Source organism: Schistocerca americana, chromosome 8, assembly GCF_021461395.2.
Source record: "Schistocerca americana isolate TAMUIC-IGC-003095 chromosome 8, iqSchAmer2.1, whole genome shotgun sequence".
Lineage (NCBI taxonomy): Eukaryota > Metazoa > Arthropoda > Insecta > Orthoptera > Acrididae > Schistocerca > Schistocerca americana.
In genome coordinates, this window is record NC_060126.1 from 430,342,154 (window position 1) to 430,369,361 (window position 27,208).

General features: G+C 39.5%; 1 protein-coding gene across 2 annotated transcripts in view; it reads left to right on the forward strand.

The window, feature by feature from the left end:
• LOC124625772 (BRCA1-associated protein) overlaps nt 1-27,208 on the forward strand; it is a 135,334-nt gene that overhangs the window by 30,336 nt on the left and 77,790 nt on the right. For both annotated transcript variants that reach the window (XM_047149211.1, XM_047149212.1), the window contains exon 3: nt 25,087-25,219. In XM_047149211.1, the coding sequence (XP_047005167.1) occupies nt 25,087-25,219 (133 nt within the window). The remainder of the gene's footprint in view (nt 1-25,086; nt 25,220-27,208) is intronic.

Genomic DNA, 27,208 nt, shown 5'->3' on the forward strand with positions numbered 1-27,208 from the left:
CTTGCTAGTTTAAATAAGCCTTAAGAACGAAATTCGACAATACAAGATTTCGAAATACACATAGTTTACTTAGTGACTAAATGGAAATTAAAGTTGGATTTCTGTCTGGTATCGTCTTCATGATTGTGCAAAATATTTTGAAGTCCGCCGTCAGGACGGCAATCTACAATACAATGTTTGAAACGTTTTTATCCGAGAATGTTGTCGTCTTCTACTTAAGCCTACCATATATTCCCCGTGAAAATACGTGGACCTCTGAAAAGCTGTGATAAGCTGATCAGCAGTTTCTTAAATACTGTAACATGTGTGGGCTTCACAGCTTGTAAAACGCGACTCTACTTAAATTTCTTGTAGAAATTACGGGGAAGTATCAAGTCAACCCTCCATTACTGCAATTAATGTGTAAGCTCTGTGGTCTTCAATATCTGAGCTTTAATTTAATGGCACACGTTCAACAAAACATGTTGATACTGGGAATGTTTTGCATTTTTAAACACATGTTTATACCAAAAGAACATAAGCAGAATATCTAATAATGTGTGAAATACACTTCACAACAGTTTAAAAATTTTATATATTTATTTACGTAGTTACTTTTTTTGGCTAAAAAAGAAGAAGAAACCAACTTTAGTTTGTCTCATTTATTGTGCTGCAGCCTGCATGATATCAGAGTTCCCACTCTATGCAACCGAATAGTACGTGGCATTGCAAATTTTATATTAAAATTCTTAACTAAGCTTTTTTCTTTGAGGAAAGGTTATTTTTTTATGTTGGAACACATGTGCATTTGCCTGTAGACATAACAGCAGTGTTCACACAAATGACAACACACCAAGACTAATTAAATCTTTGTAGAACATGTTTGCAGCCCGCATCTCGTGGTCGTGCGGTAGCGTTCTCGCTTCCCACGCCCGGGTTCCCGGGTTCGATTCCCGGCGGGGTCAGGGATTTTCTCTGCCTCGTGATGGCTGGGTGTTGTGTGATGTCCTTAGGTTAGTTAGGTTTAAGTAGTTCTAAGTTCTAGGGGACTGATGACCATAGATGTTAAGTCCCATAGTGCTCAGAGCCATTTGAACCATTTTTTTAGAACGTATTTGCGTTCCAGCTGAAATTCCGGCGACGTGGGAAGCAGAAGTCAAAGTGGCTGTCCTGTTTTCATTACGAGACGAATTCCCGCCGGCAGGTGTGCTTCTACTGTTCACTGACAGCAGAAAAACAGGCGACAATGAAATTAAATTATTCTACATTATCGTTCTTTCATAGCACAGTTACGTCGAGTAATCCGAGTTGGTCAGTTCATCGCTCCGTGTTTAAAGGAAAAATCTTTGTGCTGTGTTTAAAGTAAGAAGCTTTGTGCTCATGTGCGGTGTAGTACAATTGGAAACGGATAGTCTTTCTTTCTTTCCTTTTACAATTTTTTTCTTTTGTTTTGATTGTTGGTTGATAATTTTGTAAGTGCCTTAAGATGAATAACAGTGAAAAAAGCAAACGTGCAAAATTATGGGGCGGCATTTCGAAAATTATCAAAGGCGGGAAAAAGAAACCAATGTTCTAAAAACGCTTGGCAGAGTAGAAAAATTTTTCACAAAACATGTCGCTGGTTCGACTTCGAGTTCAAGTAGTACCGATGATATTTCTGGCACTGGTGCGATTTTCTAATATACTCCTGTAGCACTGATGCTGTTTTTTGTGCACCATGTAAATTGTTCGGAGGTAAGACCGCAATTGCTGCTACTGGTATTGCAGATTGGAAAAATACTTCAAATATTTTATCTCATCATGAGAATTCACTTGAACACAAAAATTCTGTTATCACTCTTAACAAGAAAAATGTCATTTGGAACAATAGATAACCATTTCGAGTCATATGTTGAAATAGAAAAAATGTACTGGCGCAGTGAGTTGAAAACGGTGTTTGCAGTAGTGATGAAATAATAGAGCTTCTTTCTGAACGAAAAAAAGGAATTATCATAAGTGAAATAAAACAGGACAAATATTTCTCTGTAACACTTCACATATTGATCAATTCTCTTTCAAATTAAGATATGTGAACGAGAATGGTGAACCTGTTAAATGTTTCCTTTGTTTTTACCAAACCCGGGACACAAGTCCGAAAACTTAGGTGAAGCTGCGCTAAAAGTCCTGTCTACAAATTCCATTGATATTACAAACAATCCTGTTTGTAGAACATCCGCAACTGAGCTTTATAGCAGAGGTTGAAAATACCGCTTCAGTTGTAAATTACTTTATTTTCACACGACCGGTTTCGGACTGTTATAAGTCCATCTTCAGGTGTCGCAGCTGTGCTATGGTCCCCGAACGCCGCGTGTACCAGGGTGCCTATTCTGTATCTTTCTGCTATTGTGGCGATCGTTTCGGTACTCAAAGAGCACCGAACGGTCTAGTACTCGAATTAGAGTCCCATCTTTATTCAGTATGCATTTCGGTAGCGATACCGTTTGGGTCTAGAGAACCGAAGCGCCGTTGACGGTTCGCGTCGCGCAAGCCAATCAAAAGCAAGGGGCCGCACTGCAGCGCGCACAGCGCCACGAACACGAAGCGGCTAGCAGACGACACAGGCGCGCTATTCTTCGCAGAACCGAACTTGCGCTTTCGCAGTACGAAGTGTTGCTAAAACACCAGCGGAAATGTCGGACGAAAATGAGGTTAGTAGTGACACAAAGAGCGTTAAGGATTGCTATTGTGATTGTCATTTATGGGTATTTTATTTGAAACAAAAACAGCAAACCTATGTATGGAGAGGCACTTATTATTGAACAGTTTTGGCCAGTATTTGTGCGTAGTACCACATTGCACTGATACATCTATAAAAACACCCGAAAAATTGATAGAGAGTTTCAAAGAATAAGAAGATAAACAGAATGTGGTTATAACTCGCTCCTAGAGATCCAAATGGTTAAGTAGCCCATTTCCGTACATGATACGTCAACGATTTCGGTCTTAAAAACAAAACTGAAAAAACTCGTTTTCGAGAGCTCCTGCAGTTCGTCGAAGTTTATAACATGCATCTCATTAATGAAAATGTTTCGTATATGGTGCTACAGTCTAAAAATATTACGGCAGAGACGTTTCATCTCTGTCTACTGTGACTGAGGATTCGATTGCAGATAAATACTTGTGACAAGCAAGATCATGAAGATTACTGCTGCTAGTTACATTCCCAGTAATTTAAGTTGTGCTCTTAGATTCCTGTCTAACCGAATACTCGGAAATCGCTACATATTCGGAAAAAATGTGAATTATTTCTGACATGAAAAATATAAAGGTCACTGTCGGTTGTTTCACTCACAGGAATTTCATCTCCAACAATTTCATATTTTAAACACACGAAATCATTACTGAGGAAGTGCGCTCTTACATGTAAGTGGTATTGCAGAAAAATCTTAACTTACACGAATAGCAATGTCTCAGAACGTGTTGCTTATATGAAAAGGAAAAAAAAATTGCATTCATCCGCGCGCGAACCCGTGTCTTTACACGGCGCATTCCCGGGCGCCAACCACTTGGCTGCGCTAAACAACAGCTACGCGTGGCTTAATTCTTGTACCATTGGAGAGGAACGTAGGCTGACTTCGTTGCCAAACGATGCTGCGTTAGTCAGAAATGCATAATAGTTTGGAAGGTTTCTAATATCAGGCTTCACATAATTGCTTTCCATTGTTACTTGAAAGTTGTAAACACGTGTCAATAATTACTAACTAAACCATTTGCTGGAAAAAGTGCACGAAGTCACTAGTAACGTCACTCATGTAATATACGTAAGCAGAGCCGGGTGTCTTGCTATTTAATGATCTTTAAACTCTTATTTGCATTAAAATAACACGTATTTTGAGAGAATATTGACCGAAAATGTTTTCTTTTTTTTATGTAATCATTCACAGTAACAACCTAATCTAACTATATTTCTAACAAAGGAAAGAAAATACTCTATTATGAACTCACTTTCCAACTGGATGCGTCACTAAATCCAAGGCTAAAACCGCTAAATATGTTTAAAATAACAAATTATAGGTGTACATAAACCACAGCTCACCAATCGACAGGGCCACACCGAAATCCAAAACCTCTCGGTACAATAGTCATAAAATCAGTGGGAGGACCGTTCGGTAACAGGTCTCAGAAGCTTACCGAACAGGATATTTCGATAAAGAACCGAAATGACGTCACTACCGAAACGAACCAACTACACCGATCGGTATGAACGATACAGAATAGGGCCCCAGGCACAGTGTGCTGCCTATGAGCGCAGTACAACGAGTGCACGCGGCACTCGGGGACCACAGCACAGCTACGGCACCTGAGGAGGAGCTTATAACAGTCCAAAACCGGTCGTGTGAAAATAAAGTAATTTACAACTGAAGCGGTATTTTCAACCTCTGCTCCATTGATATTACTGACTGTAGAAGCCAGTCATAAGACCGGCCGTTGTGGCCGAGCAGTTCTGGGCACCTCAGTCGGGAAGCATGTTCATTTTCCAGTGTAGTGGAAAACCTTTATAATTTTTCCTCTGCTTCTACACAGAACTGGGATAAACTTCTTTCTTTCGTGCAATCAGGAAGCAAAACGGTAAAAAGTTTATCAAAAACACATTGGTCAGCAAGAGAAGAAGCGTGTATAAGTCTAAATGAGAACTGGAAGGGCGTTGTCAAATGCCCTCACACAATTGCCAATAATACGTTTGAAAAACCTCTTGTGTGAAATGAGGCTTCAGCTCTATTGAATCAACTCATCAGACTAGAAACAGTATTCATGATGACAGTTTGGAAGGACACACTCCAGGGATTTAATAGTGAAAATATGGAATTGCAAAGTATAAATATTGATACTAAAATCGTGCATGAATTATATGAATTACATGTAGGATTTATTGCATCTATTCGTGGCATGTTCGACTATTATGAAAATAAATCCCTGGAGATTGTGACTGATATAGACTATGAATGCACCTATAAAAGATAACGAAAACGCAAACTTCACGATGACGAAGAAGTTTTTCTGACTGGAAGGGAGAAATTTAGAGTCGAAACATTTCTCCCAGTACTCGACAACTTGTACGCCGAATTAGTGAGGAGGAAGGAAAGCTATAGAACACTGTTGGACTCCTTCACAGTTTTCAGTAATCTTAAGAATAGTTCGCTTGACGATATTGCTAAACGTGCAGTAAAACTCCAAGCGTCATATGACACAGATTCAGAGCCTTCCTTCCCTAGTGAATGTGTACATCTCGCGGAACTTTTGAAATCAGCTGAGATTAGTGATATACCAGTTGAAATGAGTAAATTTTTACGAAAAGAGAGTTTTACAGTCCGTGTTTCCGAATGTTGACATTCTATCTATACCTGGATCCCGCTCCAGCTGCTGCTGGCTCTGGATGCTGACGAGTCCTCTCCATTCGGCTCGGTCCTCCCAACACTTTTCTTCCTCCACTTGCTGCCAGGTCACACCTGTCCTTTCTTTCCACAGATACTCTCACCCCCGTTTTCCACCGTGTTCTTGGGTGTCCTCTAGGTCTTTTTCCATCCATCTTTTGTTCTTCCATAATTTTGGGGAGTCTCTGCCCACACATCCTCTTAACATGCCCGTACCATCTTAATCTCTTTTTTTCAAATTCTTCTCTCATACTAGCTTGTTTAAGGTCCTTTCTAATATCTACACTCCTTACACTTTACATTCTTTTTTTCCCTTAACTGCTCAGAAAAATTTCATTTCCCCTGCTTGCAGTCTGCTCCAGTCCCTTTCTGTCGTTGTCCATGTTTCTCCCCCATAGCCGGCCGAAGTGGCCGTGCGGTTCTAGGCGCTGCAGTCTGGAACTGCGAGATCGCTACGGTCACAGGTTCGAATCCTGCCTCGGGCATGGATGTGTGTGTTGTCCTTAGGTTAGTTAGGTTTAAGTAGTTCTAAGTTCTAGGGGACTAATGACCTCAGAAGTTGAGTCCCATAGTGCTCAGAGCCATTTGAACCATTTGAACAATCTTCTCCATAGGTGACAATAGGGAAGTAGTAACTCTTGTATATAAGGAGTTTTTCTTTTTCTGAAACTTCCTTATTCCAAATCAGGTGTTTTATTGTTTGGTAGAAATTGCTTCCCTTCTGTAACCTCCTATTAATTTCATTGGTTATTCTTCCATCACTATATATTTCTATCCCTAAATAAGTGAAACTGTCTACCACTTTGGGGGGTTCTCCATTCAAATTAATATTTCAGTTGACCCCTCTGTCTCTTCGAAATACCTTTACTTCATTCTCATCTTTATTTATTTTTAATCCATACCTTTTCATTAATTCCTTCCAAGCATCAAGTTGTAACTGTACATCTACCTCTTTATCGCCCCATATTACCATATCATCTGCAAAAATCATCTTTTTGTCTTTTTCTTTTACTATATCTTTAACTGCCATTTTCATTCCCTCCATCACAACATTAAAAAGTGCAGGAGATAGAATACATCTTTGTTTAAGTGTCCTTGTCTTATTTCGAAGTATTCAGAGTTCCCCAATTGTGTTCTAATTCTACAATTGTGTCCTCTGTACATTGTCTTTATTACATTAATGTATCCATCCTCCATATCTATCTTCTTCATTTCCTCCCAGAGTCTTTCCCTGTTAACTGAGTCATATGCCTTTTCTGTGTCTATAAAAACCATTATTACCCTTTTGTTATAATCCCAACTTTTTTCCATCAGTTGACGGATAGAAAATATCAGGTCGAACGTGCTTCTTCCTTTCCTAAACCCATGCTGTTCTTCACTCGGCTCCTTTTCTGTCTTTTCACTTATTCGATTTAGTAAAACTTTTTCAAAACTCTTGGCTGGAAGACTCATAAGGGTTATTCCTCTGTAGTTTTTACAAAGTCTTATATTGCCTTTTTTGAGATGGGAACAATGTCTACTCTTCTCCAATCGTCAGGTATTGTACTATTTCCCAACACGATAGTACACTTTCAGCCACTGCATTCCCACTGGACCTACTACTCTTATCATGTCCACTGATACTTCATCAGGTCCTGGGGCTTTCCCTCATTCATCTTCTTCACAGCTATTTCCATTTCTTCCCGTGTAATTTGTCCTAATTCTGCTTCCCAACTTCTATCAATTTCCCCATTATTTGTTGTTTCCTCGTGTACTTGCTCCTCAGCGTTTAACAGTTTCTTAAAATATTCTCTCCCATGATCTTTTATATTCCCTGCATCTTCAATCACAGTACCATCCTCTGTCTCCATCTTTACTGGTACTTCAGAAGCCTTCCTTTTATTTTTCATCATTTTATAAAACATTTTCTTACCACTATTTCTTTGCACTTCTTGTTTCCTCTATATGCCTCTTATGGTCCTCGTCATTTTTAGTTTTCCACCACTTTCTCCATGCTCCAATTTTTTCTTCTAACTGCTTGGATTGTGGTATCATCCCACCAACTCCAATGTTGACATTGTTCTTAGAATATTTCTATGTATGGCACTTGTTCTTGAGCCAGCCGGAGTGGCTGGGCGGTTATAGGCGCTACAGTCTGGAACCGCGTTACCACTATGGTCGCAGGTTTGAATCCTGCCTCGGGCATGGATGTGTGTGATGTCCTTAGGTTAGTTAGGTTTAAGTAGTTCTACGTTCTAGGGGACTGATGTCCTCAGAAGTTAAGTCCCATAGTGCTCAGAGCCATTTGAACCATTTGAACTTATTCTTGACGTCTTATCGGAGAGTACGCTCAGATGGAAAAAAGTTTTAATAAATAACATAGTTAAGTTCTGTTGATAAATCCTAAAAGTTTTGCTAATACCGTTAAAAAAAGCTATGATGAGAACAGTAGCTGCAATACAAAACTGTTCAACCGTTACATGGGTTAAAGGTATCGTGTACACTTATTATTCACCATCTAGACACACAGACCCTAATGCTTTACAAAAGTCTGTTAGATTATAAAACAATTTTCATTTTTCCACACTAGGCTGTAAAATTATGTAACAGGAAATCTAGTTCTGTGTTTGTTCGTCTGTATTTAGTTATTAGTTCGTGCACCGAAATCTCTCTTTCATTTTCATTTCTTACGTTTTCCTATAGATTCACGTATTAATACCGAACGTGTTTTTTTATTTTATTTTTTTTATCTGCTACACATTCAAGTTATTAGATCATAAAACGACAGTCTGGCACATGCAAGTGCCCTCTCTCGGCGAAACAATCTACCTTAGTGCCTTCACACTCGTGTCTCAACAGTTCATAGGCGAAGTAACATTGTTAAACTGTTCGCTTTGATCCTGTACCCATTACACATGTCGTACAAATGGAGATGATATTTTAATTACTGACGACGCCTTTTGGCATAATTGTTTCATTATTCTCCAGTGCATGATGTAATTTTAGTAAGTACTAAAGATTGTGTGCCTGTATTACTTTAGCAATTTCACCGTTATTTAAGCTTCTGTTTCTCACTTTCGTTGATATGGCTTTTCTAATGAATGTGTCTTTCTATTCAGGAAATGTACTTCTGATGAAGGTATATTTATATGTACCGAAACCTTGGTCAAGAATTTAATAAAAAAAATTCTATCCTGCAACTGTTTTTGGCTGCCATCCTTTATTGTGAAGAATTTTAACAGTTGCTGCTGCAGCCATGTTTAAAATCTTGAAATATGTACCTGCCCAGGTTTCAAAGGCTGTTTCAAAATACATGGACATCTCATTTAAAATCCTGAAAACAGGTATGGCTATTGACTTCACTAAACAGTGTGAGAGACGCCATTTGACACCGAATTATGTGAAGGCTTTTATCAACGTGAAACAGTGTAAGAAGTTTCCATCTACTAAAGCTAAACTGGTGAAACAAATTATGAGTGACAGAATCAGTGACCTTTATAAGAAGAAAGATAAACTAAATGAAGAAGCTTACTCTTTGTATCTCTATATTACTAGAACTTTTAAAGATTATTTTAACTTTCACGTAGACAGTGTTTGGCATAGTGTTAATGAGTGGTTACACAATCGTAAGGTTGAAATTCAGTGTAGACATGATTTTAAACTTCATAAACTGGAAAATGTTACCCCAAAATCTAATGTTGTTCATGCAAAAAGAACTGTCAATTGCGAACACCAATGTTTCGACAGAGTACTAAACAAAACTTCTATAAGCTTTACCCCTCAAGAAAGCGCCATGCTAGCGAGAGGTTTTAAATACAATTTCATGCCAGATATTAACGATCCTAAAGTGATAGATAATTTTATTGTTGACCTTAAAGTTGGTCTTGACTCCGTAAAAACTGAAAAATCCCAACAAAATAGGATAGCTCATGAATGTAGCGCAATTATAGAAAGAGAGGTCAAGTCGGTAAAAAACAGTGATTTAAAACAGAGAGGTGGTAACATTATTACTAGTATTAACCGTAAATTAAAAAATAATGAGGCTCTCATCACTAAATCAGACAAAGGAAATTCGCTTGTTGTAGCCTATAAAAGTGAATACATTGCTAAAACTTTGGCTTTTTTCGAAGAAAATGGTATATTTGAAATTGAGCAAGATCATACCCCTACGTTACAAAAGCAAATTAGAGATACGTTAAGGAGAAGTAAACATCTTATGAAAGAGTTTCAAAAGAAAACCTTAATTAACATGAACCCTAGAGCACCTATGCTTAGAAGTCAGTTTAAAGTACACAAAAGTCAACACCCAGTTCGTCCCATTGTTAATGGAATAAAGAGCCCACATCATAAATTAGCGAGATTTTTACACACTAAAATTAAAGAAGCTTTTGTTTTTGAAAACAATTACTCTGTTAAAAATAGTGCTGATGTAATAAACAAGCTAAAATCAATAGAGATCACTTCTTCCTCTCGTTTGGTTTCTTTTGACGTCATAAGTTTATACACCAATGTTCCAGTGGATATCACTCTTAAGATTATTGAAGGTAACATTCGACAACATAAAACTTTAAGTGAGCTACAGTTGTCGGAACTTATGTCACTACTGCAGGTTGTACTAGATTACAATTACTTTCAGTTTAATGGTAAAATGTATGAGCAACCATTCGGCTTAGCCATGGGTTGCCCGTTAGCTGGCATCTTTGCTGACATCTTTATGAATGCACTAGAAGAAAATTTCTTCAAAAACAACCCTACGTTAGGCAATAAGATTTCTTTTTATGCTCGTTATGTTGATGATATACTCATACTATTTCAAGGTTGTGACCAAGATCTACAACAACTGTATCATGTTTTCAACAGTTTCCACGAGAAAATGAAATTTACAAAAGAGATACAAAATAACGAGAGAGAACTCAATTTTCTTGATTTGAAACTTAAGTTATCGGGTAACACCATTAGCTTCGACATTTTCCGTAAAGAAACTTTTTCTGATAATATTATTCCAGCAGATTCCTGTCATCCTCAAACTCACAAGATCGCCTTTTTTCATTCTGCAGTTCATCGCGCTGTGAGCACACCTTTAGCACAGAATTGTTTTGAAAATGAAATATTTTTATTAAAATCAATAGCCACTAACAATGGATACGACCCTAAATTAATTGACCAAATTGCTAAGAAAAAAACAGCTGTAAAATTTTCTACTTTAGGAGATAACAGGGCAAAGAACTATGAGAGTAATAACTTCATTTCTATTCCATTTTTAGGGAACGTTTCATATAAGATTAAAAGACTTTTACAGAAACAATACGGTTATAGAGTTGCTTTTTCCGTAAATAATAGCCTCAAACGTAGAGTAATTCATAATATTGGAGCACGAGAAGAACTCAGCACTAAGTCTGGTGTATACAAAATTACTTGTAACGACTGCCCAAACTATTACATAGGGCAGACAGGTAGACCCATTAAAGTTAGGTATAAAGAACACAAGTTAGGTAAAAATGGGGAAAACGTATATAATTCCACTTTTGCTGAACATCTATGGCTCTTACAGCACACGCCAAGAGAACTGGACGACGTAGAGCTGCTTCATGAAGCTGATAAAGGTGACAAACTAGACTTGCTCGAAGAATTAGAGATTTTCAAGCATCTGTCTCTAAAAGATGGTTTTGTTCTTAATGAACAGGTGCAGCTTCGAAACAAAAATTTTTTAGACAGTTTCAAACCCCTCATTGCCTTAATGTAATATAGTCTGGCTGACTAGGAGTTATTTTCTTGCTTGATGATGCCGATGAAATGCGCTTTTCCTATCTTGTTGGGATCTACATATTGTGATGTTTGTTAATTATGAATTTCAATGTGTATGTGTGGTTAAATGACTACTATGTTTTATTCATACAGACAGATGGTTTCGTTTTATTAGAACATTTTGGTTGTTTCGCTAGTATGTATTTCACTGCCTACATTACGTGAGACTCTCGCGCATTACAGTAGTGCCCTCTCTCGTTAGATGTTCCAAGCGCAAGCTTTATCCGTTTGACACTAGGACACAGATAAATTTGGTTCTATATTTATAGTTTACATAAATGTCTTTAATTGGCGTGATACGCTTTATTTATTAAGACAAAGTTTGAATTAACACAACCTTTAATAATTTTGATGCGCTTATGTATGTATTTATGGATTGTAATATGCGCGAGTCTGGCACATGCAAGTGCCCTCTCTCGGCGAAACAATCTACCTTAGTGCCTTCACACTCGTGTCTCAACAGTTCATAGGCGAAGTAACATTGTTAAACTGTTCGCTTTGATCCTGTACCCATTACACATGTCGTACAAATGGAGATGATATTTTAATTACTGACGACGCCTTTTGGCATAATTGTTTCATTATTCTCCAGTGCATGATGTAATTTTAGTAAGTACTAAAGATTGTGTGCCTGTATTACTTTAGCAATTTCACCGTTATTTAAGCTTCTGTTTCTCACTTTCGTTGATATGGCTTTTCTAATGAATGTGTCTTTCTATTCAGGAAATGTACTTCTGATGAAGGTATATTTATATGTACCGAAACCTTGGTCAAGAATTTAATAAAAAAAATTCTATCCTGCAACTGTTTTTGGCTGCCATCCTTTATTGTGAAGAATTTTAACAGTTGCTGCTGCAGCCATGTTTAAAATCTTGAAACGACAGTTTAATTTTAATTTTGAACACATTTCTGTAAAAGTACGGATTAATTTCTAATGTATGACACGTTCGCTTCAATTTTTAAATCGTAACACAACTTTTTCAATTACAACGGTTTCATGTAAAAGAATATATAAAAAGTGAATGTATAAGAAAAATCCATTGTCTCCTACATGCTCTGCTGAATTTTTAGGGCATAAAAGAAAAGTTATTTTCCTTGTGTTCGTTTCCGTTGTCTTTCGAAAGAAGAATGTGTTAACACAATGTAGTTCTAAGTTTGTTTTATTCGCTGCCATTCACCAAGTACAGTTCAGGAACCATATCACATTTTGATTGAGCGTGACTAGACTGCTGATGCGTCCTTCGGAACAACGAACAGCGGGGTACGGAAACAGCTCACAGCGTTCCCACCCAAAACGGCAATTGTGAAGTGATCGGGTAATAGTTATTATTTAAAAGATATTTTTTTTGAGGGGGAGGGGGGGGGGCATATAATATGATGTGCCTAGGGGTGCAAACTTTTTTAATCTGCTGGGTGCAAAAATATTTTTTTTTCCTCTTCGTGTTTGCAACACTTTCTGAGACTTTGTTAATCGTCAAAGTTAAGCATGTTTCTGAAATATTCGTTGTAATTTACACATAAGAGCACGCTTTTTCAGCATCGAGTATCTCCGATTTCTCTATATGTTTAAGAAATGAAAGATGAAATTACTGTGCGTGAAACAACTGACATTGACATTTATACAACTTCGTGTCACAAATAATTCACCTTTTTTTTCGGAATACGTAGCGATTTAGGAGAGCGTGGTCAGACAGGAAACTAAAAGCACAACGCAAATTAATGCGAATGAAACTAGTAGCAATCGTCTTTAGCTTGTCACAAGTATTTATCTGCGATTGAATCCTCAACAACAGTAGACAGAGATGAAAAGTTTCCCTCCACAATATTTTCAGACTGTACCGCCATAGTGATGGCAGCAGAGGATCAAACAGGTAAAAAGACGAGGGCTAGTAGAAACCCATGGGTAACAGAAGAAATGTTGAATTTAATTGATGAAAGGAGGAAATATAAAAATGCAGTAAATGAAGCAAGCAAAAAGGAATACAAACGTCTCGAAAATGATATCGACAGGAAGTGCAAAATGGCTAAGCAGGGATGGCTAGCGGACAAATGTAAGGATGTAGAGGCTTATGTCACTAGGGGTAAGATAGATACTGCCTACAGGAAAATTAAAGAGACCTTTGGAGAAAAGAGAATCAGTTGTATAAATATTAAGAGCTTTGATGGAAACCCAGTTCTAAGCAAAGAAGGGAAAGCAGAACGGTGGAAGGAGTATATAGAGGGTCTATACAAGGGCGATGTACTTGAGGACAATATTATGGAAATGGAAGAGGATGTAGATGAAGATGAAATGGAAGATATGATACTGCGTGAAGAGTTTTAAAGAGCACTGAAAGACCTGAGTCGAAACAAGGCCCCCGAAGTAGACAACATTCCATTAGAACTACTGACAGCCTTGGGAGAGCCTGTCCTGACAAAACTCTACCATCTGGTGAGCAAGACGTATGAGACAGGCGAAATACCCTCAGACTTCAAGAAGAATATAATAATTCCAATCCCAGAGAAAGCAGGTGTTGACTGATGTGAAAATTACTGAACTATCAGTTTAATAAGTCAAACTGCAAAATGCTAACGCGAATTCTTTACAGACGAATGGAAAAACTGATAGAAGCCGACCTCGGGGAAGATCAGTTTGGATTCCGTAGAAATGTTGGAACACTTGAGGCAATACTGACCCTACGACTTATCTTAGAAAACAGATTAAGGAAAGGCAAACCTACGTTTCTAGCATTTGTAGACTTAGAGAAAGCTTTTGACAATGTTGATTGGAATACTCTCTTTCAAATTCTGTTGGTGGCATGGGTAAAATAGAGGGAGCGAAAGGCTATTTACAATTTGTACAGAAAGCAGATGGAAGTATGAGTCGAGGGGTATGAAAGGGAAGCAGTGGTTGGGAAGGGAGTCTATCACGATGTTATTCAATCTGCATATTGAGCAAGCAATAAAGGAAATAGAAGAATAGTTCAGTGTAGGTATTAAAATCCATGGAGAAGAAATGAAAGCTTTGAGGTTTGCTGGTGATATTGTAATTCTGTCAGAGACAGCAAAGGACTTGAGCAGTTGAACGGAATGGACAGTGCCTTGAAAGGAGGGTATAAGATTAACATCAACAAAATCAAAATGAGGATAATGGAATGTAGTCGAATTAAGTCGGGAAATGCTGAGTGAATTGGATTAGGAAATGAGATACTTAAAGTAGTAAAGGAGTTTTGCTATATTGGAGAGCAAAATAACTGATGATGGTTGAAGTAGAGAGGATATAAAATGTAGACTGGCAATGGCAAGGAAAGCGTTTCTGAAGAAGAAAAATTTGTTAACATCGAGTATAGATTTAAATGTCAGGAAGTCGTTTCTGAGAGTATTTGTATGGAGTGAAGCCATGTATGGAAGTGAAACGCGGATGGTAAATAGTTTAGACAAGAAGAGAATAGAAGCTTTCGAAATGTGGTGCTACAGAAGAATGCTGAAGATTAGATGGGTAGATCATATAACTAATGAGGACGTATTGAATAGAATTGGGGAGAAGAGGAGCTTGTGGCACAATTTGACTAGAAGAAGGGATCGGTTGGTAGGACTTATTCTGAGACATCGAGGGATCACCAATTTAGTATTGGAGGGCAGGGTGGAGGGTAAAAATCATAGAGGGAGACCAAGAGATGAATATACTAAGCAGATTCAGAAGGATGTAGGCTGCAGTAGGTACTGGGAGATGAAGAAGCTTGCACAGGATAGAGTAGCATGGAGAGCTGCATCAAACCAGTCTGAGGACTGAAGACCACAACAACAACAACCACAACAGCCACCATATATAAAACATTTTGATTCATCAGATGCATATTATAAACTACAACGAACTTCAGTAGCTGCGCTCTCAAAAAAGGCGATTTTTTAAATTTTGTTTTTATGTACGAAATCATTGAGCTCTCTTAAAGAATTTTTCGGTTTCGTGGAGATGTGTTCCGTCTATGCAACTAATTGAAGGCAGTTTATTCCCATGTGCATTTCACTTATTTTATATGTGAATCATCATCACGAATAAAGGAAGCGAAACGTGTATGGCAATAAACAAACTGCCGTCAATTAGTTGCATAGACGTACCTCCATGAATTCTGAAGCAACTAAGGAACGACGGAAAACAGAAAAAAGTACGAATGTTTCGGGTGTTTCTGTAGACGTATTTGTACAAGGTCGTACTACACTCAATTCCCAACTCATGTTGCGAAACGTAAAATCCAAAACAAGACTTCGATGTGAATGAGAATAAAATTGCGTAATGTGATGTTTACAATAGTTTCCAGAACACAGTCAGTATTGTATCATTATCATGCATTCATGGAAGCCCGGGGTCAATGAAATTTGAACACTATTACGTACTCTATTCACACGTTTCGGCACTGTGAAGAATGGCTTGTTTGTGTCGGCTGCTAGCCGCTTCGATTGACATCGTGCCTCTGTGGCATTGCAGTGTGCATGCGTGGATCTGAGGCAGATTGCTTTTCATTGGTTGGCGCAGGAACTGACAACAGTGTTTTGGGTTTACTAGAACCTTTCGGCATCGCTTTCGAAATGCTTACTCAACGATGTTGGGTCTGTTTCGAAAACAAGACCATCCGGTGAGCTCGCATACCGAAACAATCGGCAAAATCGCAGAAAGATATAGAATAGGGCTCCAGGCCACCTGTGAAAGCAGCTGTGTCATATACCGCCTCTGCTGCATTCATTGCACAGCTTTTTATATATAGGCTACATGACTACCAACCAGCTGTCCACCAGGATGAATGGCCACCGCCAAACTGTGGCCAAGAGCAAAGTAGACCATACACTGGCACAACATGCAGCTGAACATAACACACTTGATTTCAATGGCTGCTTCACTACCTGATCCCTCTGGATCCTCCCTTCCACCACCAGCTTTTCTGAACTGCTCAAATGGGAGCTATCCTTACAGCACACACTCCGCTCCTGAAATTATCACAGCCACAACCTACAGTAACATACTGTTCCCACATCCTCCACTCTACAGTTTCCATCCTGTGTGTCCTATCACTTCCTCCCCATTCCCGTCTCCCACCCCCAGCTAACACACTCTTCCACCTTTCCCGCTTCTCTCCTTTTCATTCTATTGTCCCAACCTCTTTGCCACACAACCTACTGACAATGTGCCTGTTGACAGTACAGTTCCTACACACTCCACCAGACAGTGCTCCTCTCTGCCCCCTCCCATACATTGTTATTCCTCCCCCTTTCCCACCCCCTCCAGTTTGATGCATCCACTTGATAGTTGCCTTCTGCTCAGAGCTGCCGCAGCTGGTGGTCCTGTGTGTGTGAGGTGTGCTTGCTTGTGTGAATGATTGGTGCGTGTTTCTCTTTCTTGTCCTGTTGAAGGCTGTGGTCTAAAGCTCATGTGTAAGTGTCTTGTAATTGTGTCTGCTGCAGCTTAATATGTCATCTTTACGGTAAGAAGCAATTTATCTTTTCCTAAATGGTTGACATATATTTTATCAGAAATTTCCAGATAGACTACGAATATGTATCTGGAGGTCATAAACTACATCTACATCTACGAAAATACTCTATAACCTACGATATGGTGCATGATAGAGGGTACCATGTACTACTACTGGTCATTTCCTTTCCTGTTCCACTCATGAATAGAGCAAGGCAAAACTGACTGTCTAAAAGCCTCTATAAGAACCCTAATTTTTCGCATCTTACTTTCGTGGACCTTATATGAATTGATGTTGGCAAAAGTAAAATCGTTCTGCAGTTTGCCTCAAATGCCAGTCTCTAAATTTCCTCAATAGGGCCTTGCAAAAAGAGCATCATCTTCCCTCCAGGGATTCCAATTTGAGATCACAAAGTGTTGTATTCTCCAACAGTTTATTGAACGTAACTTCTACAATACAATAGCTGGCTGTACAATAGATGTAGACGTCCGTCGATCTAGCTGGAGATGTGGTTCTTCTCGGTCGGCTGGTATTTACATCGGCGGTGCAGTACAGCGGCTTCGGTGATATCTTCTCAGAGACTCTGCTATAGTGGTTGCCATTAGCAGCGGACGAAGACTGGTCTGCCTTCGACCGGCCGGGCCTATATAGTGAGCTGGGGCCAATAAAAACCCGGCGTAGGAATCCGTGGCCGGATATGTCGCGGTGACCTCTGCAAGGAAAGGTTCCTATTAATCGACTGGAATCTTCGGCGTGTTTATGTGATGTCTTCACGTGTTTTGCTGTTGGTTTGTTTCCCTCATAGCGTGGCTGTTATGCGGTACTGCCTGCCATTTAGGGGAACCCGATGGCAGACAGTAAACAAAGCATCTCTGTAATACTTGCAGGCTGATCTAACCTACCAATGACAAATATGGCAGCATGTCTCTGAATTGCTTCAAAGTCTTCCTTTAATCCAATGCGATGAGGATCCCAAACACTCCAGTAGTACTCAAGAATGGGTTGCACTAGAATTCTATATGCTATCTCCTTTATAGGTGAGCTACACTTCCCAAAGCCTTTCAATAAGACTAAGTCGAGCATTTGTCTGCCCTACTATCAACCTGACGTGTTCATTTCATTTCATATTGTTTTGCAACTTGATGCCTAGATATTTAATCAGTGTGACTGTGTCAAGCAGCAGCCCCCAAAATTCTCATAATAAAATGAAGTTGAGCTTTTGGCTTCCCTACTACCAACCTGACATGTTCATTTGATTTTGTATGTTCATTCCATTTCATGTCACTTTGCAGCTTTATGCCCAGATATTTCATCATTGTGACTGTGTTAAGCACCATCCTACTAATTCTCTATTCAAACATCACAGGACTGTTTTTCCTACTCATCCGCATTAACTAACATTTTTCTGTGTTTAGAGCAAGCTGTCATTCATCACACCAACCAGAAATTCTGTCTTCATCGTCTTGTATGTTCCCTACAGTCACACAGTAATGACACCTTCCCTTAAACTACAGTGCCACCAGCAGACATGCATAAATTACTGGTCACCCAGTCTGGCAGTTCATTTATTCATAGAGAAAATGAGAGCAGCCCTATCACTCTTCCCTGTGGCACTCCTGATGATATCATTGTCTCTGATAAACACTTGGTATTGAGGAAAACATGCTGGATTCTATTACAGTCTTCGGGTCACTCACATATCTGGGAACCTAAATTGTATGCTTGGAACTGGAGACATAGGAATATGGACAACCTGATGCCCTCCACCCATGGTTTGTAGGATATCATGTGAGAAAAGGGCAAGCTGAGTTTTGCACAACTGATGCTTCCTAAAGCCATGCTGATTTATGGACGAAACTTTCATGTGTCAAGGAAATCTATTACATTTGAATTCCGTGTGCTCAAGAATTCTGCAGCTAACCAATATTAAGGATATTGGACTATAATTATGGAGGTCTGTTGTTTTACCTTTCTTAAATATAGGTGTCACCTGCATATTTTTCTATGCACTAGGAACTTTTCACTGGGCAAGAAATTCACAGTAAATGCAAGCTAAGTATGGGCCCCCTGCCACAGAGTACTCACTGTAAAACTGAATTGGGATTCCATCTGGACCTGGGGACTTACTTGTTTTCAACTTTTTCAGTTGAGGTCTCTGTCGTGGATGCCTATTTCTATGTCCCCCATGCAGTAATCTATATGGCAGTCAAGTCCTCCCACTAGACAAAAATTCTGGCTTGTGAGGTTGGGAGAGCATAGATGCTTGCCACTGAAATTTCCATTCTAGACCGACAGATGGCAGGCAAGCAGGAGATTGGAACTTGTATCGTGTTAACCACATGAACTCACCACATTTACAGTGATTTATTGGATGCCCAGACATTAGCATAGATATCTACACAGACAGATCATTTCGTATGGATGGGCCTCTACTCTCAGTGTTCAGTCTTGCAGAAGTACCTTACCCAATTGCTAATGAGTTTTCTACTCCAGCAGTTCATAACTTATGCAACATGAACTCATTATGGACTCTGTTGAATGCCTTGGTGGCTCTGTAGTGACACAGTCCAGTTGCCTCCCCCCCCCCCCCAATCTAATGTCTCAACTACACCCTGAGTCAAGCCTTTGATTCACAGGAGTGTTCATCCCTGAGGTCACCTGACACTGGACCTCGATCTAAGCTTAACATGAACATTTCTATCAGGTAGGATACAACTGCAGAGTCAGTCGTTTTAAAGAGGTCAGGAGACACATCATCCGGCCAAAAAGCCTTTCCAGTTCTGTTGTTTCTAAATGTTTTCATTATTTTCTTCTTGTTCTGAAAATTCCAAGGCACATTTTCTGCTACATGCGCCCCCCCCCCCCCCCCCCTTGCCTCTCCCCCAGTAATTCTCCCATCATCTGGTTTATGCCTTACAGCCTGCCGACTGTCTTCCTAAAAAGCAAACAGGTGACTAAAGGTGTCTGCTTTCTCCTTTCAGATATGACTGGATCTGCCTTCCACCACACACACACACACACCCCTTCCCTCTCAGAGAGTTGACATGCTGTCAGTTTCTTCATTTTCGTATCTTACATAATTGTAAAAACTCATGATCCTTTCGTTATGAGTTACTGGCCCTCCTACCATGTCCAACATGAAATCATGCTGTTCTCCCTGTATTGCTGCCAGAAATTCGCTCTGTACTTCTCTTAAGTAAATCCAGTTCCCAACTCCATTTTTGACCTTAATGTGTGCTGTCCTTTATTTTATTTTAACCTTTATATTTTTTTTTATTACACTGGCTCTGTGCTCTTCTTATTTTTTCATTATCCACCATACCCATCCCCTCTCAATCAGTTCCTTAAACGTAGTGCACTGGTTATTTGTCTGCATCCCAGTTTCTACCCACTCCCCATAGTTTCTGTTATAAAGGTGAGTAGTTCCACTACCTATTTTAAATTATAGTAGGAATATCATTTCTCTTCAGCTGGCGACAGACCTTTACCTGCCCTCCCATTTTGTATTATAACTGACTTGTGGTGGCTAATGCTCTCCAGTACTTGTGTAATACAGGTCATATGGTCCCACCAGAAGGTATTCACGATTTTTTGCTCTCTTTGTGGCTCCTTGCTTAAAACCTGTATCCCATACCGGTATGTTTGCTACTTGTTGATTTTTGGTGTATTCTACAAACATAGCTGAACTAAAGAGCTTCATTAATTCTAACAAACATAACTGAACTAAAGTGATTCATTAATTCTAGGTAATGTGTGTTTCTAATTAAGGATATGATCTGTATGAAGTGCCAAAAACTTAACTATTTATACTTCTTTTATTTCAAAGCTTTGAGTTTTGTAAGAAGTACTGAGCTCCGTGAGAAGTACTGAACTTTGTTAAAATTCAGTGATAATCCATTTGCCTTGAACCATCTGATATTTTTGAAAGTTGCATTACCTATGACTTCAGTAAGAGAACTGTTACTTTTCATTATTTGCATATTTGTATCTGCAAAAAGTACAATATTTGCACCTCCGGGGAAACTGGGATGTGGAAGCTCATTTATCTGTGTCAGAAACAACAGAGAATCCCAAATCAAACCGTGTGGTACACTATGTTTGATTGTGGCAAATTCTGGATGCTCATCGTAATGTGATTTATGTGGAACTGATACATGTTGCTTTCTGCCATTCACATAAGATAAAAACCAAAGCCTGCTGTGCCTACTATTCTGCAATATTTTAACTTTCTCATTAGGATATCATAAAAGTATTCCCAGTGGTAATAATTTATGATTCTATTTACACAACCTAGGGCTTAGGGGGTGTTTCATCTGCTTCCACTGCTTGATATTTTTTGGAAAGTAGTTTCCCAAGTAGCCTATTACTATGTTAAAGCATACATTATATTTTTCATTCATTGATTGTGTTATATCATCAGTCAAGGTAAATGTAGCCTGTCCATTTGACAGTCCTCTTTGAAATCCAGACTATTTGCCCCTGAGTATATCTTCCTATACTGCGTGTGTTAAAAGTCTGTTGTACATGATCAAAATTTTTTTTAATAGTGGCAGTAGTGAAATGATTCAGTTATCCTTTAATAAATTTTTTTAGTGGTCTGACAAAGCATGTTTAAAACTCTCTGGGAAAAGATTCATTATTCAATATATTACTAAATTTAACTAAGCATGTTACTTATTTACTACTGATCCCACGCTAACCACCTGAATGGTTATTTGTAAGAGAATTGATAACACTGGAAAACTTCTGTCGGAGGTGCAGAATGAATTCGAATTTTACCAAACACCTTCTCAGTGATTTTGTTAATAACTGTGAACTATCTACCTAAATTATCTGCTACTGACCAAAACAGTTATTAAAAGTGTCTGCAATTTTGGAGACATCTTTGATCACTTCATTTCCTATCTTTAAAGAAATTACTTCATTTACTGGGCTCGTTTTTCATGCCTCATTCTTTGATATGTTCCAAATACTTGTAGCTGGAGGAAATGAACATGTGTCATGAAAATACGTACAGCTTGATGCTCAGATTACTGTACTTACAAGTTTGCAGTACTGTTTGCAAAGTGATTCAATGCTGGCGTCATCGATGTGCCTTGAAACTAAGTAGAGATATCTCTTAGTTGTGCATGGTGTTTTGATTCTATTTACAACATAGGGCTTAGGGGCATTTCATCTGCTTTCACTGCTTGATTTTTTTTTGGAAAGCAGTTTCCCAAGTAGCCTATTACTATGTTAAAGAATACATTATATTTTTCATTCACTTTGGGGGTGTTCTGTACGTCTTCCCTATCAGTATTATCCAGATTCTTGTTGAGTTCCTTTTTCATTTACCCTGGTGCACTGAAACATTGTGATAACTGCCCACCACAATGCTGAATGCCACCTGGTGGTTTCGTGGTCACAAGACGTGATACGGAAAGTGTGTAAGTGGGGGAGACATGAATGGAGAATCGTTCTAGCATTAATACAGGTCATAGATGGGAAAATCCACCGACGTATATGGCTTTGACAAAGGGCAGATTGTTGTTGCCGAGCACCTGGGAAAGAGTATCTCGGAAACAGCAAAGCCAGTTGATTGTATATATGTTACTGTTGTGAGAAACTATGAATGAAGGATGGTGAAACCACGAATAGGTAACAAGATGTTGAGTGTCCACAATCTGTGACAGAACTGATGACAGAGTAGAGTTCTGGAGCATGGACAAGTGTCTCAGAGCACACCATACAGCGCAAAGTGTTAAACATGGGCTGCACAGCAGACAATCCCTGCGTGCTCCCATGTTGATCCATCGACATCACCCTTTACAATTGTAGTGGGCACAGATTGGACCATAAATGATGAAAATGTGTCACATAGTCAGATGAATCATATATCTTACTACACCAGCCCAATAGTTGTGTCCGAATATGCGAACAGCTGCTGGAAACACGCATCAGGCCCTGACACAGGCCACTGGGGTCAGTGTTATGCTAAGAAGACATTCAACTAGGCTTCCACGAGACCTGTGGTCATAATGAAAGGTACTGTGACAGCTGTAGATTATGTAAACATTATGCAGATGACATACATCGGTTCATGCTTAATATTATCCCAAATGTCAGTGTCTTCTTTCAGCCAGAATCATCCTACAGTGATTTGAAGAGGGCGATGGTAAACTTGTGTTGATTTTTGGACGCCAAATTTGCCTTCTCTTAATCCAATGGGACACACCTGATACATTATCGAGTGCCAGCTCCATGCCCACAGACCCCTGGCCAGTAATTACAGGAATTTGTGACACCTAGTGCTACATTCTTCTGGAAACTGTCCAAGAACTTGTCAAAACTATGGCACACAGAATGCAGAATCATTGCAGTATTGCTTTCCAAAAGTGGACCAACACATTAATAAGCAGTTGATTATAATGTGTGTTATCTTTGTAGTTTTCCAGTTGTTTTTATTTATGTAACACACTCTGGCATTAAACGTCAGCAGTTGACCATCATTGTCTGAGAGAGAACTGTGGGAGCTACAGCCAATGTTGAAGAGCAAAATGCCCACCCACCATTAGAAATGCAAAATACTATTGTTTGTGTCACTAAAGAGGTGAAGCTTGTATCAAGCTCTTGACCAATCAATCACAGGTAAACTGTGTTACAGGCTAACAGGGAGATGATGAATGTTTGTATTTTAAGAACCAACAGTTTCATCTTATCAATCAAAACTAAGAAAAGAAATCAGAAATACCAAGAAAAAAGTCATAAAGGGAGTCATGAAAATTGTGTAGTGCAAAAGGAGACTACAAGAAGTACTTGTTGATTGTCACATTGGACATCATTAATTGTTATTTCCAAAACTTCTCTGTATCAAAATTGTTCAAGCTTGTTTAATAGTTTTCCCAATGTTTCACCAGCTCGAGTGATTGGCATTGTCAAAGCTTGACTTTCTGTTGCTGGTGGTTGACTGTAGTTGAGATCAAGGCCAGAGAGTGTATGTACATGCTGCGCAGATGTCTGAGGACTTTTCTCTGGTCATTACTGCTTCAGTTTTTCCCTAGTTACTTGCAATAGTCAGTCACTGCAGCACAAGAATCTAGGATCCATTTACCATGAGACTTTCTTCTTTCAGTTATAAGAAATAAGCTTCATGGTAAATAGATCCTAGATTTCCATGCTAAACAAATGAACATTGCAAGTAGCAAGGGGAGAACCACAGTAGTAATGACTAGGGAAAAGCCCTCAGACATTGGCATGATAGATACATATAATCTCTGGCTATGTGCTCGACTGCAGTCGACCAGTGGCTGTGGAGAGTGTACCGTTGACAATGCCAGCCACTTGTGCTGACAAAAAGTCAGGAAAATTGCTAAGAATATCACCCAAAGAACTTGAGATAGAAGCCTTTTGCATATTGTATGTGTCTTTCCTGATCAGCAGAGTATTTCTTCTCCAACTTCCAATGCCTTTGCCCCATTTCTCAATCACTCTCCTCACTTCTTTCACCCCTTGTGCTTTCTGAAAAAGCATGAAGTTACAAGAATGTTTGTTACTGGTTATTCTTTCTAGCTTGCTGATGTTGTGGTTCTTGATAAGTAAGTTGCAGTTGTTAAGCTTCATATTTGACCTTGTAGTAATTGATTTTCTTTGAATTACTTTCAGTCTCTTTAAACCCTTTCTCTTCATTGACACTGAAAAGTCATTGTTCCCATTTTTAATCTTCAGCAATTTATTTTATTTTTTACTTTTCTTAGAATGAATTTCTTCAAATGCATCTTCCACTATTGTCTTACGTGCTTCACTCACAGTACCCTAAAATACTCAATATCTTTCATATAAAAATACTGTAACTCTCTTGTGCACACCAAGTGTGGCTTGGCTGTCCACAACATGTGTATTCCAAGCTTGTATTAGATCAGAAGATATTGTGCTCCCTTGTAGTTACATCACTTTTAAAACTGATATGACAGTATTTTATGCCAGAAATCGTGTTCCAACAAATCACTCCCTAAAATATTCTGTAGGCGTGAACTGTTTTTTTGTGCTTCAAAAGTTGCACATCATCAGCTTATTCTGATACATAAAGAAACAATTTACCTATATTGTTTACAACGATGTGCTATTATCTACATTAAAGGTAGAGTAAAAAGTATATGATAGACATGTAGAAAATAATAACAGTACTTTTAAATATTCAGCAATAATCAGTTCTTGTTTTACATCTGCCTGCCAGTCATCAAAGTGTCTGTAAAAGGTAAGTGGTTGTCTGACTTTTTTAAGTCATTAATGTCGTGTCGTGTAGTGCTTTCTGTTATCATGATAAATATCTTGCCTCTGTACAGTCTGTTCTTTGTTTATATATTAAGACCTAGCAATTTCTGAATACTTTTACATAATTTTCCCAACTTTCTCAAAAAATAAATAAATAAATAAATAGGTAAGTGATGCACTATTAGTGAACTGTATCATTTTACATCTGTTTACAGAAGACAGCAAATCTCGCCGGTCATGTGATTCAGAATCAGAATCTGCATATAAGATCAGAAGTCAGATTCCATTTGTCTCTGGAAATCCTTTTGTAGAAGTTACGAAAGGAATTTTACACTTATATAAAGAGAAGTAAGTTTCTTTATTTTTTATTTTCAGTACATTATTGCAAACAGTAATCAGATATAGTATTTTATCCATCCTCAGCAAGTGTAGCTGTATACATCGGAATAATCAGAGCAGCCTATTGCATATAATAAATTTAATTACTTAACTGGTTTCAGATACTTAGTGCCCTTTTTCAGAATATAATACCTATCGCATTATTTGCGAGAATCAACAATAATGTGCATGCAGCAAAATGCTGTGGTCCTAAAAAATACAGGAGCAATAAATAATACAGTACTGTATTACTTATAGCTCCTGTGTTTTTTAGGACCACGTCATTTTGCTGTATGCCTCTTTATGTTGCCACTAGCAAATAATGCCATAGTTACAGTCTTCTGAAGAGGAGCACTAAGTCTCCGAAAGTGGTTAAGAAATTAAATTTCTTTTATGCAACTAGTTTGTTTATTATTTCAATGTAATAATCAAATACTGTAAACCAAGTTGACTTTATGCCACATATGTTACTTTGTGTAGCTCACACTTTCTTCCAAACAAATTCCTCCTGACTGTCTACATTCTTTCCACCAGAAGTGCTAAAAGTGGTATAACCTTTAATCACTAATAAATTGCATGGATACACAAACGTAGAAACAATAGCTGGTTACATGCTACCAATTCCGTATCAGTCATTCGACTGCCGTGCCATGACATGCGGCCGGCGCCGTTCGTAGCTAGGTGGCACTCCCGCGCTCAGCCGAGTTGCAGAGCGCCTCTATCGCCGTTTGCGCGTACTGACGTGGTGGCACTCTTAAATGTCGTGGCACTGTCACAACACTTTTCCCCCCTTGAAAAAAAAAAAACACTCACTTCCTGAGAGACGGACAGCGCGGAGACATCCATGGCCTCTTGGGAGGCCCCGAGAAGATCCCACGGAGAAACATGAGAGTACGGTCGAAAATGTCCAGGACGGAAGCCCGTGCGTGGAACGTGCCTCCTGGACGAGATGATAGGTGAAAACTCCGGAGCAGCACCCATAGGTGTCGTGGACCTGGGGGTGTGCTCCAGCGAGATGGGTCCCGGAGAAGGCGGCGTCGCGACTGGGGCCGGTTCCGGCGTACTCGGAAGCAGTAGCGACGTCGGCTGCAGCAACATGCACAGGAGATCGGCAGCAGTGACAGGACTGGCTTCTCGGGCTGGTGGAGGTGAAGGAAGGGGCGGTGGCACCAGCGTGGCCACCACTCGTGGGTGCATCTGGTCGTAATGGCGAACAACCATGCCGTCGTCCGTACGTATTTCACAAAGCCGGCGGCCGCGAAGAGCCTTGACCACCCCTGGAATCCATTTGGGGCGAGATCCATACCCTCGTGCCCACACGTCAGTGCCCACCGAGTATTTTTCCGCACGAGGGGACACAGTACAAGGCCTGACAGGGTGAAGCAGGTGCAGTAGAGTGCGCGGTTGGCGGCCATGCAAGAGTTCAGCAGGGCTGCGATCACCCAGAGGCGTGAAGCGATAAGAACTCAGAAAATGCAACAGAGCGTCATCTGTGGAAAAATCTCTAAGGAATTTTTTCATCTGGCTTTTGAAAGTGCGGACAAGGCGCTCGACCTCCCCATTCGATTGCGGATGGAAGGGCGGTGCTGTAACATGATGAATCCCGTGTCCAGTACAAAAATCACGGAAGGCCTGCGAAGAGAACTGAGGGCCATTGTTCGTGGCGATCGTGGATGGAAGACCTTCTAGCGCAAAGATTTTGGACAAAGCCAGAAACTTCTAGAAGGCGTCAATCAACAGCAGCCAATAAGTGCCGAGGAAGGGGCCGGCAAAGTCTGTGAAAACGAGACAAGTATAAGGCCCAACGTTGCAGGCGGTGAGCTGCCTTATCCAGAAGCGACGCCGATGGGCTGAACAGAGAGACCAGCGGCTTGTGGTCGCTGATGAGGTGAAACTTAGAACCATACAAAAAAACGCTGAACTTTTTTAGAGCATAAATGATAGCGAGCACCTCCTTTT